The sequence below is a fragment of the Octodon degus genome, unplaced genomic scaffold (genome assembly GCF_000260255.1).
Source record: "Octodon degus isolate 3935 unplaced genomic scaffold, OctDeg1.0 scaffold00029, whole genome shotgun sequence".
NCBI classification, from domain to species: Eukaryota; Metazoa; Chordata; class Mammalia; order Rodentia; family Octodontidae; genus Octodon; species Octodon degus.
Window position 1 is genome coordinate 7,005,529 of NW_004524605.1, and position 12,663 is coordinate 7,018,191.

At 51.2% G+C, this 12,663-nt stretch overlaps 1 protein-coding gene across 3 annotated transcripts in view; it reads right to left on the minus strand.

Annotated features, from left to right (window-relative positions):
• The window catches only part of Glra1 (glycine receptor alpha 1), a 100,915-nt gene that overhangs the window by 19,427 nt on the left and 68,825 nt on the right, over nucleotides 1-12,663 (minus strand). For all 3 annotated transcript variants that reach the window (XM_004629371.1, XM_004629372.3, XM_004629370.1), the window contains 4 exons: nucleotides 9,812-10,035; nucleotides 6,657-6,739; nucleotides 5,821-5,958; nucleotides 1,000-1,214 (listed from right to left, as the gene is read on the minus strand). In XM_004629371.1, coding sequence (XP_004629428.1) covers nucleotides 1,000-1,214; nucleotides 5,821-5,958; nucleotides 6,657-6,739; nucleotides 9,812-10,035 — 660 coding nt within the window. The remainder of the gene's footprint in view (nucleotides 1-999; nucleotides 1,215-5,820; nucleotides 5,959-6,656; nucleotides 6,740-9,811; nucleotides 10,036-12,663) is intronic.

Sequence of the window (12,663 nt, forward strand, 5' to 3'; positions counted from 1 at the left end):
AAAAAAAAAAAAAAAAAAAAAAAAGAAAACGCAGAAATAGACCGAAGTTTGGTCAGAAGAGGGTTAACACAGCACGCATGAGAGCGCTGTCTTCAGAAGGACCCGCTTGCAGGATCCACTCTGGACTGGCTCTGGGGAATGCTCTGCTTTCCCCACGGTGCGTGCGGCAGCGCTGCGCCTTGACCGCGTGCCCTGGAGACGTTCTTGGCTCTCAATGTCCGCTTTCCATTGAGGGTCTACAGTTGTGGTCCTCGCCAGCCCTAAGTAAAGCTCCGGGTACCCGGACCCTCGTGAGGCTCGGCCGGCAGAGCCCGGGCAGGCCCGTCACGCACACGCGCTCACGCACACACTCGTCTGCGCTTCCGGCCGGCCGGCGCTCTCGCGATCCCTCGCGGGAGGGGAGGGGCAGCCGCGCATGGATCCCTGCGGCTCTGCCTGTCCTCCTCCGCTTGTGATCTAACAGCGTCTGCACACGCTGCTGCAGCAAATCTCACTGTGCCTACAAGGCCTTGCTGGCTCCCTGGACACTTGGATCAGACTTCTGACTGTCACTATTCCCGACCGCTAATGGTGAGCAGAGCAGAAAAGGCCGTGGAGGACACCGTGAGGGGGAGAGGTTGAATTTAAAAGCTTTGTTGTTGTTGCTTTCCTCGAGACCGGGCCTTGCTGAGCTGCTGATGCGGTCTTTGAGCTCCAAGGCTCGAGGACTCTTTCTGCCTCAGCCTCCTGAGCGCATGGGACTGCACGAGTGTGCCATCGCATCAGGCGGTTTTAAAAAAATGGTTCTGTTTTGTTTATGTGACCTTTTAATAGTAAGCGAGGCGGAGTGTGTGCCCAGGGGTGGTCGAGAACAGAGCAGAGCGCATTGTCTCGCAACCTGGGCAGAAGATGATGTTGGGGGGCAGCTTGGAAGATCACAACAGAGCCTGGGGGGCGGGGAGCGGCGCGCTCGCCCCGTCGTCCGGGGGCTCGGTCTCCTGCGCGCGCAGGGCCGCTTACCTTGGGCAGGGACGCGCGGGACCCCGAGCTCTGGGTGGTCATAGTGAGCACGGTGGTGATACCCAGGCCCACGCGGGCCGGCGCCGCGTCCATGTTGATCCAGAAGGAAATCCAGGACAGGATGACGATGAGCAGGCTGGGGATGTACATCTGGATCAGGTAGTAGCCCATCTGCCGCTCCAGGTGGAACCGGGCCTCGATGCAGGTGAATTTGCCTGCAAGAAGTCACCGTGAGAAGGTCTTACAGCCTGGTGGGGAGGAACCAAGGCTTTGCTCTCAAATAGGAGTGGCTGGAGCCGTGTCCTTAGGCCAGAGTTTGAATCCCTTGGCACCTCAGTTTCCTCATCTGTGTAAACTGGTGCTGTGTGCTTTGCTTGTGCCTTGTGTCCCCGATTCTGCACCTGTGGGTGCAACCAACTGCAGGCAGACAACACGCAGCAAAAGGACTGCACCTGTACTGAATCACAGACTTTCCTTGGCACGACTCCCTTAAAAGTACAGCGTAATGCCCATACACCTGACATTTATAGAACATCAGGTACTGTAAGTAATGGAGAGGTGATCTGACGTATACAGGAGGATGTACATAGGTTAGATGCAAACACGACACCTGTGTACATGAGGGACTGGAGCAGCCTTCGATTTTGCTATCCAGGTGTGTATGACGGTCCCGGAACCTTGCCCCTGTGTGTCCAGAGGGTGATGCTGCTGCTGATAAAATAACAGTACCTACTTTGCACAGCTAGCCGTATGCCTGTGCGGGTGGTCACGTGAGAGCACCTGCGCGCAGAACGCAGCCCGGACCCCACACCCTGAGCACTAGGCGTTGCCACCGGCACTTGCTGCCACCTCTGTCATACTTCTCACAGGGCTTTAATGCTAACAGCAGGGAAGAGCGGCTCCCACTACGCTTCTGGCTTCTGTGCTCACCTTCCCCAAAGGTGATGGCCCCTGTTGCCTCTCACAGGGCCTTTCATTTCTTTCTCTCCCCTTAGAGAAGGAAGTTGTATCCCATGCAGAGGTTCACATTCCACGCTCTGCCCCTCATGAGTGGAGCCCTGACCTGTCCTCCTGACCCTTTCCCTGCTTTCTCCATCCCAGTCTTTACTTCCTCCCTTGATTGCCTGGAGCCTGTCCTGCACTTTCAGGCTTTTGAAGCTTCACTTTTGCCTGCAGAGCCTCAATTTCGCTGGGCAAGCAGAAGCCTTCTTCTTCCTAGGATGGCTCATGAGTGTGGCTTCGGCAGACAGCAGCCTCTCGGCCTCTGGTTCTCCTCTGCTCTGCCCATGTCACCACCGCACCAGAGAACAAGGGAGTGGGCAACTAGTCCTTCCCTTCCTGTCTCTGCCCTGGGACCCACAGCTTGGCTCCTGAACCTGTGATCCTGGGAGTTGGGATGGGGCCCATCCCAGGGCAATCTCTGAGCTCCCTGTGTGCCCGCATGGGCAGCACCCATCAGTCTCCTGTCCTGGCACAGAGCTTAGTGCTCACTGAAAAGTAATGGTAAGGGGCAAGTGAGATGGCAAACGCGAGTGTCCAGGGCACAGTCAGGTGTCTACACCTTGGCTGTTGTGCACAGTGGTGCTGTGAAGGAGTGCAGGGGTCGCTTTGACATGCTTATTCCATTTCCTTGGCATAGACCCTAGAAAAGGGATTCTCGATCAGAACATAGTTTACAATAAATGAGTGGGGAGAGAACACGGAACATTATTTGGCCTTATTAAGGAAGGAAATCCTGCCATTTGCAAGGACATAGAGGAACCAGGAGAACTACTAAGCGAAATAAGCCAGGCCCTGAAAGACACATCCTGTGTGATCTACAGAACAACCAGCTTCACAGAAGCAGAAAGAGTGGCGGTGCCAGGGGCTGGCTAGAGAGAGAAGCGGGAGGGTGAGAGGTGGGGCAGAGGTTTCGCAGACTCAGCGCTGCAAGGTGATCATGTGCGAGCTGGAGGTCTCACGGACAGCGCTGAGGTTCAGGTTAGTAGGGAACTGTACTAACTGCATTTGAAATTGGCTCAGAGGGCAGATCTTTTTTTTAATAGATTTGTTTATTTATTTATTTGTGTGTGTGTGTGTGTGGCCAGCTCAGCCCACCAGGGGGCGGGGCGGGCTGGCGTGTGGTGCTGGGGGATTGAACTGTGGTCCCTGTGCTTTGCTAAGCTTGTTCTAAGTAGGTGCTTTAGGCCACTGAGCCATCTCACCAGCCCCAGAGGGCAGATCTTGAGCCTTCCTGCCACATACAAGGGGATGGACATGTTAACTAGCTTGATGGTGTGGTTATTTCTTTGTTAATTCTCTAAATCCATGGGGCAGAAAAAAAAAAAAATCCATGGGGCAGGCCTTTTGTGTTCTCTCTCTCTCTCTCTCTCTCTCTCTCTCTCTCTCTCTCTTTCTCTCTCTCCCTTTCTTCCTTTTTTCTTTTGAACAGGGTCTCTCTTAGTTCAGGCTGGCAGCCCAGGCTCACCTCAGACTCAATAATCCTCCTACCTCAGTGTCCTGAGTTCTGGGATTACAGCTATGCACACCACACCCAGCCTGTGCAGGTGGGCTCTGGCTAGAAGGGCCTGTCACTGGTGTGTGACCTGGAAGGGCACATCTCCCCTGCTGCTCTCTGCTTCCTGCTTCCCCAGGAGCCGAGCAGCAGACCAAAACTTCTAAAATGTGAACCAAACTAAACCTCTCCCCCTCCAAGCTGTGGTGACAGAGTTGAAGAGATGATTAAGGGCACTGGGCCTTGAACCCAGGGCCTCCACACTGAACTGCATCCCCAGCCCCACTGATGTATTTGACACAGGGTCTCACTGAAGGTGCTCAGGCTGCTCTTGAGATCTTCGTGCCCCAGCTTCCTGAGCAACTGGGCTCATGGGGAAGTGCCTCTGAACTTGGTTTGTGGGGATTGCATATATATATATATATTTTTTCAATGTATATCAAACCATCAGGTTTAAAATATGTATAGTTTTATATTTCATTTGTTAATAGCATATCAAAGAAAATGCTAAGGGCAGAGGACTGAGGACCAGGTGGGATTCCCCAGCACGGGTGGCTGCGAGTGGCCTATTCTGGACTCAGCTAACACAGGGCTGAGAATGTTAGCCTCCGAAGTCCTGAGACTTCTCGGGGTGACCCAAAAAAAGGCGCTGTCCCAGCAGCCCGGAGGCCAGGCCTCCTTCCCATTGGTTCCTGCCTGTACCAGGGCCTGCAGTGGTGTCTCCCAGTCCCTCTCTCTCACCGTGGAGGCCCACTGCCTGCCTCTCCTCTCCACGGCTGGCCTGGACAGTGGCTCCCTCAGCCCTCCCGCAGCGCTGCTGTTCTCAGGCTCCGGGTCTGAGAGACCGGATGTGGGTTGTGCGGGCTGTGCGAAGCCAGACTGGAGCCAAACCTGCTCCCTCTCGTGTGCGATCCTCCAGCGGAGCCTGTAAGGCACAGTACACTTTCCCATCCTCCTCTTGTGGTTTGGGCTCCCACTTCCGAGGTCTAATGGGCACAATACCTACACCGCCCTGATCAGTCGAATGCAGTCCCTGCGCGACGACAGGCCTTCCTCCCACTGCCAGGCCTTCTCTGCAGCCCTAGAAACAGGTGCCACTCTGCTGCCCGGAATAGATGACATCAAGCAGCTTCTCTGATAATCCCCTCAAGGGTCACCAGGATGGCTCTTTTTGAAAGAAGAGTGTTGGTCTCCATTTTGGCTAAACCTGGCCTTGATTCTGTATATTGACAGGTACGGAGCTGGCTGGGACATTTGTATTTTTCCACAGTTGGCTTTAAGCAATGCAGATGGTCTAGCGAGGTGCTGGTGTGTGACCTTTAAGGCAACGCGAGGGCCAGTGGGGTCCCGCCTGCAGCTTCCAGCTAGTGTGCGTGGGCTAGACGCCCATGTGGCTGCCGGCGACTGAGGCTCAGAAAAGAACCTGCGATTTTAGGGCAGGAAGGCCAGACACAAAAGCCCAAGTGCTGACACCAGATGTGTCCTCAAGCTGGGTCCTACAGATCCCTCTTCCTGCATACCTCTTTCTCTGCGGAGGTGCTATCAGGCCCCCTGCCCAGCCCAGCTCACAGCACTGGCTCCTTCCTGCCATTGTCACAGTCGCTATGCCCAAGCCACTCCCTCCTTCACGAATCAATAAAATATATCTTCAGCCCTGGGCGAGGCCTTTGTTCTGGTTAGCCATTGTTCCAGCTGGACTTAGGACTCCTGGGCTCGGAACTGCAGAGATAGGAGTTCATCGTTTTATTCTCAGTGCAGGTTGCTCTGGAAGCGGTAGATCGGAGTTATTTATTTATTTTTTCTTTTTCTAACTGTATTTGGTTGGTACAGGGTCTCACTATGCAGCTTGGACTCATAGTGATCCTCCAGTTTTTAGCCTCCCCAGTGCTGGGATTATAGACATGTCACTACACCTGGCTCTGGCCAGCTCAGCCCACCCTGGGGGAGGGGCTGGTGCAGCATGTGGTGCCAGGGATCGAACCGAGGTCTCTGTGTTTGCCTAAGCAGGTGCTTTAGTCTGCTGAGCTATCTCACCAGCCCCCATAGATTAGAGTTATTTACTGGAATTCCAAAAACTGTTCCCTGGGATTACAAATATAAATAAACTCCCCCAGACCACGACAAGGTCCAGATGGGCTTCCTATGTCGTGGAGTCTAGGCTTAAGTTACTCCCTCCAGGACTCACAGAAGGAACATTCCAGAGTGCCTTCCTGGTAATAAATCTGAGTGGTGTCTGTCCTGGGCACTTTATAAGCTCCGTGGGGTCAGTGATGGAAGAAACAGTCCTGGGTGGGGGCAGGATCGAGGACAGCAGTGCTCCTACCTACCTGTGTTGTAATGCTTGGTGCAGTATCGCAGGTCCTTTTCCTCCTTCAGGATAAACTGAGGCAGGGTGAGTCCATCTGCCACCTGCACAGCTCCCTGCTCCTGCCACTCAAAGATGAGATCATTCATGGTGTATCCAACTGGAGGGGATCAAAAGAGGCAGCGGTCACTACCCAGGAACCCTTGTTGGAAGCACATCAGGGTGGTTAGGGGCTGGGAGAAGCATCATCAGACACCGGATGGGACACCTGGGACCATGTTGCCCTTTTGGGATTATCCTCACCGATGCAGTTAAAATGGGTTTAATTGTTTCTGCCTACCCTGGCCTTCCCTCTCGCTGCCCACCCTTCTGTACCCTGTCTATTCCTCACCCCTGCAGGGCAATGAAACAAGCCTGCTGTTCCTGCCTGAGCACCGTCTTTGCCAGCCACCTCTGTTGGAGACCAGCTCTAGCGCACACTGTCTCCATGGGGCTCATGCAGGGAGTAGGGCAAGGTGTGGAGGGGTGACACAAGCTGGGGCAGGCAGACTGTCTGCGCCCAGACTCTGGTGCTTGAGAGACTAAGGAAAGGCTTGGAATCATGGGTGATGACTCCCCTGAGAAGCGGTCCTCCAAGGAAAGGTTCCACTACTTCCTGCCCCCTAAATGCATGGGTCTGTTGGCTGTGCTTGTGAGTGAGACTTCTGGGTCGCCCTGCAAGGTCAGCCATCCTGTCTGTTCAAGGTCAGCCATCCTGTCTGTTCTCTCTCTCCCATCAGAAGGAAGCCCTTCCAAGCAGAAGCATTTTGTATTTCTGCCAAGTTTGGGTCTTCAAAGTGGACCCTGTGAGGGACTTACAGCTTTCCAGTTGCATGATGCACGTCTGCACATCCATGGGGAAGTTCTTCAGGTCCATGGGGCAGGCCAGTGTCAGGGTGATCCTGGGGGGAGCGGGGAGGATGTTGGGTCTTGGGAGCTGAACCTCCATTCTGGTTGTGGTCAGAACACGGTTATCCAGGGTAGGGAAAGGAAGTCATGGAGCTGGCTTTTACTGAATAAATAAATGAACACTTCTGAGTTGCTGATGGGGAAATGGAGGTTCAGAGAGAGGCAGAGCATTCCCTAAAGCTGCAGAACTCAGAGAGACTTCTGGGTTTCTAAAGTCTGGCTTCTAGAGACCTGTCTCTGGCAGGTTGCCTGGGGCCAGTGCCTGCCCCCAGCCTTAGCCTTCTGAAGAGCCCTCTGATGGAGGTGGTGCCCGCTTTCGGCTGAGCTGCAGCAGGCCTCAGGCACCCCAGGTACATCTGCAGCAGGTCCTGGGCCCATGGGAAGTCATTTCAAAGAGGCCCCTGCCTGCTGGGCAGCCACCCTTAGTGGACTCACACCTGTGGGCTCCTGCTGATGGCAGGAAGGCAGTGCAGGCTCCCAGGGTTCTGGGATGACCAGTTATTTTGGTTTGTCCAGCCCTTACAGAGAGAGCTTTGTTTTTTTTTTAAAGTTTCTTTTTTTTTTAAATTTTATTTATTTATTTATTTATTTATGTGTGTGTGTGTGTGACCAGTTCAGCCCACCAGGGGGCGGGGCTGGCTGGCATGTGGTGCTGGGGGATTGAACCGTGGTCCCTGTGCTTTGCTAAGCTTGTTCTAAGTAGGTGCTTTAGACCACTGAGCCATCTCACCAGCCCCCTTTTTTTAAAAAATATTTATTTATTTTGTGTGTGTGTGTGGCCAGCTCAGCCCTCCAGGGGCCAGGGCTGGCTGGCATGTGGTGCTGGCGGATTGAACCGCGGTCCCTGTGCTTTGCTTAGCTTAGCTTAGCTTGTTCTAAGTAGGTGCTTTAGACCACTGAGCCATCTCACCAGCCCCGGGAGTTCCTTTGGTAGAATGCGAAGAGTGCAGCTCAGGCTGGGATACAGGGCGGCAACTTGAAAGGCTTTGCCCAGCCTCTTTTAGCAAGTCTTTCTATCCCACATACCTCATATTGTGTCCAGGGGCCAGACACCCTTTCCAAGATGTGGGAGCTTGGCTCTCCAGTCATCAGGCCAGCTCCCTCCTCTGCCGCCCAGCATGCTAGGGTGCAGAGTGGATCGGTTGGCCTTATTTAAGGTCACATAGCAAGCTTCTGGCTCAGCCAGGATTCACAAGCCTGACTCCGGCCTGTGGATTCTGAGTCCTAGTGGAGTTGGCTCTCAAGTTTGCTGGCGGGAGCCTCTGCATGGCCAGCGCCAGGGCCCCGAGGCCCTCATGGGTGGAACTTGGCTGCCAGCACCTTGGTTGCACAGGGCTCTTGATGAGCTCCCCCTGCAGCCCTTACTCCTTAACCTCAAGAGTAGGAGTAGCCAGGTGTGGGGGAGGAAGAGGGAGGACAAGAAGAGAGAGAAGAAGGGAGTAGCAGAAGGAGGGGAAAAAGCGAAGGGAAAGTGAATGCGACTGAAGTTTTTGAAGATAAAAGCTCCAAAGTGGGGCAGCTGTCACGCCGGGTTAATTTCCTGAAGCCGAATGACCTTGAGAACATCACTTTCTGCTGACTTGTCCTTCTGTCATGCTGCACTGGGACGTTGCTTCGTGAAGATAGGAAACTAGCCAGGTAGCAGCAGGATCCAAGCAGCGTTTCTCTCACCCCACTGGCTGACTCCTAGGCCCAGTACTCCTCCAGTCTGCATGAGGGGGGATGGCCCCTGGCCCTGGGCGAGGAGGCCCTGGAGGCCCTGGAGCCCCTGGAGCCCCTATCCTGGGCATTAGTGGGAGGCTAAGCGTCCTGCCCCCATCTTGCTCTCTGGGGTTTAGCCACACCCGAGGGACAGAGTCAGCGTAGCCTTTCCCTCAGATCTGAACATTTAAAGCTCCTCTCCTGGTGGAAATAAGATTTATCTCCTTGAGGAAAAAAGCAGACCAGGGCTTAAGCTTTTTGAACTGAAAACACAATTACTTCATTCATCAAATATTTGCATACCTCTTAAATGCAGTCAGTGCCCAGGCCTTGAGAGGGCGTCAGATCACACGAATGCAGATCAGATCTAGATTCTGAACTCTGAGGACTTTGGCACATTACTTACATTTTCAGATAGATCTTTGCTTGTCTAATCTGCAAAATGAGCACAATAAAACCTACTTCCTGGGGTTGGAAGGATGAGCTATAGCGCAGGCAATGTACCAGCAGAGCCAGGAAATTCTCAGTGAATCGGTGCTATTGCTACTGCGTGCGTGGCCGCTGCGCCTCTTGGACACCAGTTAGTGATTCTGCACTTCTGGGGCGTGATTAGGATCTAGGCATTGAGGGCAGTGGGAGACTGAATGTTTCGGGCCTCCGCGGTGTCTGCAGCACAGCCCACATCTTGGACAGGGTGTCTGGTCTCTGGACACAATATGAGGCATGTGGGATAGAAAGACTTGCTAAAAGAGGCTGGGTAGCCCTGGTTTACAACAGTGAGTAGGACTGTCTAGCCAGAATGCCCACTTACTTTGAAGTTGCTGTGATTGGTGCCTTTGCAGTGGCTTGTGTGTGCTTGTGCCTTTGCTCCCGCTAGTGGCCATCACGTTTGACTACTCTTGAGATGATGGGTGACTCTAATTCCTCTCTTTAGGATGCTCTCTCTGGTCTCCTAGGTTACAATGAACCTCACTCCTAGAACTCCTGGTGGGATTTTATTCTTTTTTTTTTTTTAAATTTTATTTATTTATTTATATATGTGTGTGTGGCCAGCTCAGCCCTCCAGGGGGCGGGGCTGGCTGGCATGTGGTGCTGGGGGATTGAACCGCGGTCCCTGTGCTTTCCTGTGCTTTGCTAAGCTTGTTCTAAGTAGGTGCTTTAGACCACTGAGCCATTTCACCAGCCCGGGATTTTATTCTTATCTTCTGATTACAAGTCACAGAGCTGGGTCTCCTGTTCTACAGATGCATTGAGCTGGAGGACTGTCTGTACTTATTTGGTCTCTTCCAGAGTGCCCACTTGCAGAGGATGGTGGGGCCTGGTGTGTTCCAAGGAGGGAGCAGAAGACCCCAGATGGCACTCACCTGATGCTGTAGAGGACATTCCCATTTCGGGAGATCCGCAGCAGCTTGTTGTCTGTGGTGATCTCGTGGAAGTGGGCTCCCTTCTCATTGGCAAAGAACAGGTCAGGTTTCCAGATGGAGTCCAGCATGGATGGGTCCAGGTCCAGAGAATCGTCAGGGTATTCGTTATAGGCCAGACGGGGGTCGTTCCACTGCTGCCGCAGGAAGATGTTGACTCTATAGTCCTGTAGACAGGGGACAAGAGGTGGAGGTGGGGTTAGGCTCTGCACACCAAGTCCCAGAGGATCTGGGAGGCAGTGCTCTTCCATGTCCTTCCTGGAGGAGTTTACTGGGGTGTGGTGCCTCTTATTTGGGGATGAGATATAAAGTTTGTGCATTTGGCAGAAACACAGGAGACCTAGTCACCCTGAAGTGCCTATGCATTCAAAGCTGAACTGAGGTTCTTTAAATGTCATCTTTTCTTTTGAAGAAGGCTTAAAATAAAGTTCAAAGACTAGTGTAATGTATATCTACTTTCATTATCCTGTTAATATTCTCATGCTGCTTTGTGTTTTTCAGAGAAGAGAATGAATATGTTAGAGATAAATTTAAAGCTCCTCTTTTACCATTCACCCCAATGGTACAGTTATTCTTTTTTTTTTTAATTTTTTATTTTTATTTTATTTATTTATTTATTTATGTGTGTGTGTGTGTGTGTGTGTGTGGCCAGCTCAGCCCACCAGGGGGCGGGGCTGGCTGGCATGTGGTGCTGGGGGATTGAACCGCGGTCCCTGTGCTTTGCTAAGCTTGTTCTAAGTAGGTGCTTTAGACCACTGAGCCATCTCACCAGCCCCGGTACAGTTATTCTTAATGGATACTATAAACTTTGAGAGTTATGGATCTAGATAGGTTGAAGGAATAAAAGGAGATGTCTGAACATTCAAACTGGTCTCCTTGAAGATGACAAGTCCCAAGCAGTGAAGGAAGAGCTAGAGAAGAATCATAGAGCACTGATGCTGGTCCTGGGGTTCAGGCTATTCTGCTTTAACACTTGCTGTGGTAGATGAACTAACGGTCAACTTGGAGCACCCAGCTGAACGTAATCAGCGTGGTGTTGGGTGTGGAAGGCCCATCTGAGGATTGTTGCCAACAGCATAAATACACACCTGCAGATGGTGTGCCGTTGGTTCTCCTGGAGGAGCTTGTCACACTACCTTTGTTGATATGGACTCAGCTGTTTTCATTGTCAGAGGAGCTTGGGTCCTCCCTGTCACTGAGGATGGCTGTGGTTTTCTTTGGGGAAAACTCTGGTTTTCACCTGGAGCATCACTTCCTGTCTCTAGTGCAGTTCCCTCAGCCTACTGGCACAGGCTTTCTACTTCTACTTCTTCGGGCTTCTCAGTGTAGATCCATGATACAGACTTGTATGAGACATTGTCATGAACTCTAGGCCTTCAAGTGGACCCATGCAGGGCATTGCCGGGGGATCCAGGCCCTCAGCTGCATTCTTTGGGTCTCTAATGTGTGGAAAGATCTCCTGCACTCTTTTGTATTTGACTCTTTAAGTGAATATTATAATATAATCCTATATAGTGTGTGACCTGTATTAAATCTTTTCCCTTATAAGCTCAACTATAATACCCACCTTCTAGAACTTTCTATGTTATGTTGATTTTTTTGGGATAATTTAGTAGATATTGTGGAGCTCCACCTGGCCAGTAACTGCATCGAAAGGCAGTCTAACTTAATGTTACTCTGATGACATTTCCATGTAGTTATTCTACTGGAAAGAGATTTGCATAGATCAAAGCAATTTGGGAAATTTTAGCCTAGATGACGACATGCAGCCACTTTCTTTATGACAGGACTGCACAGAGACTTTAGGTGCTAGTGAGTTGTGTATTTACCCCAAGAAGGAAGAGCAAGCACAACAATGCTGTTGCATTTGGGCCACGGAGCTCTTTTTCTGCACAGGATGGTGTTTTCTACTGACCACAGATCGATGATGGTTGTCGCCATCGAGACTCCACCTCTGCTTTCTATCTTTTCTTTCTCCAAGTGAAGAAACTGAAGTTGGAGAGAATCAAGCCTAACCCAGGGTTACTCTGATACTACAGGGGTTAAGCTCATTCTGGTTCCAAGTGACCTGACCTTCCCCGAGGGCTTGCTCAAGGGCCCCTGTGGATCCTGGAGGACCTGAGACAGTCTGTTTAATTTCCATTCTTTCACAACTGGAGATGGTATGGTATGTGCAGGCTTCAATGATAGGAAACTGGGTAATGTAATCAAGAAATACTTATCTCAACCCACAACATGGGAGAAAATATTTGCCAGCTGTTCCTCAAATAGAAGGTTACTATTGAGAACATATAAAGAATTAAAAAAATCAGAACCCCTGAATTCAAAGACCCAATCCAAAACTGATCATCTGAGGTGAATAGACACCTCTCACATGAAGAAATGTAAATAGCAAATAAATATATAAAAAAGTTCAACATCACTGGTTATTTGAGAGATGCAAATTAAAACAACACTGAGAGAGATCCCATCTCACCCTAGCAAGAATGGCTATTATCAAGAAATCAACCAGTAACAAATGCTAGAAGGGCTATGAGGAAAGTGGAAGTGTAGACTGGTACAACCACTGTGGAAATCAGTGTGGCGATTCCTCAATAAACTAGCAATAGCGGTCCCATTTGTTCTAGCTATTCCTCTGCTGGGTGTCTTTCCAGAAGAATTAAAAAATGTAAATAAAGTAAAGAAGATCCAAAGTGTACAGTAGGTACTGTGAAATGGGAAGAAACTATTCAAAGGAAAGAGAAACTGGGATGGGAGAAAGGAGAAAAGAAACAAGGAAAAATATGTATATATAT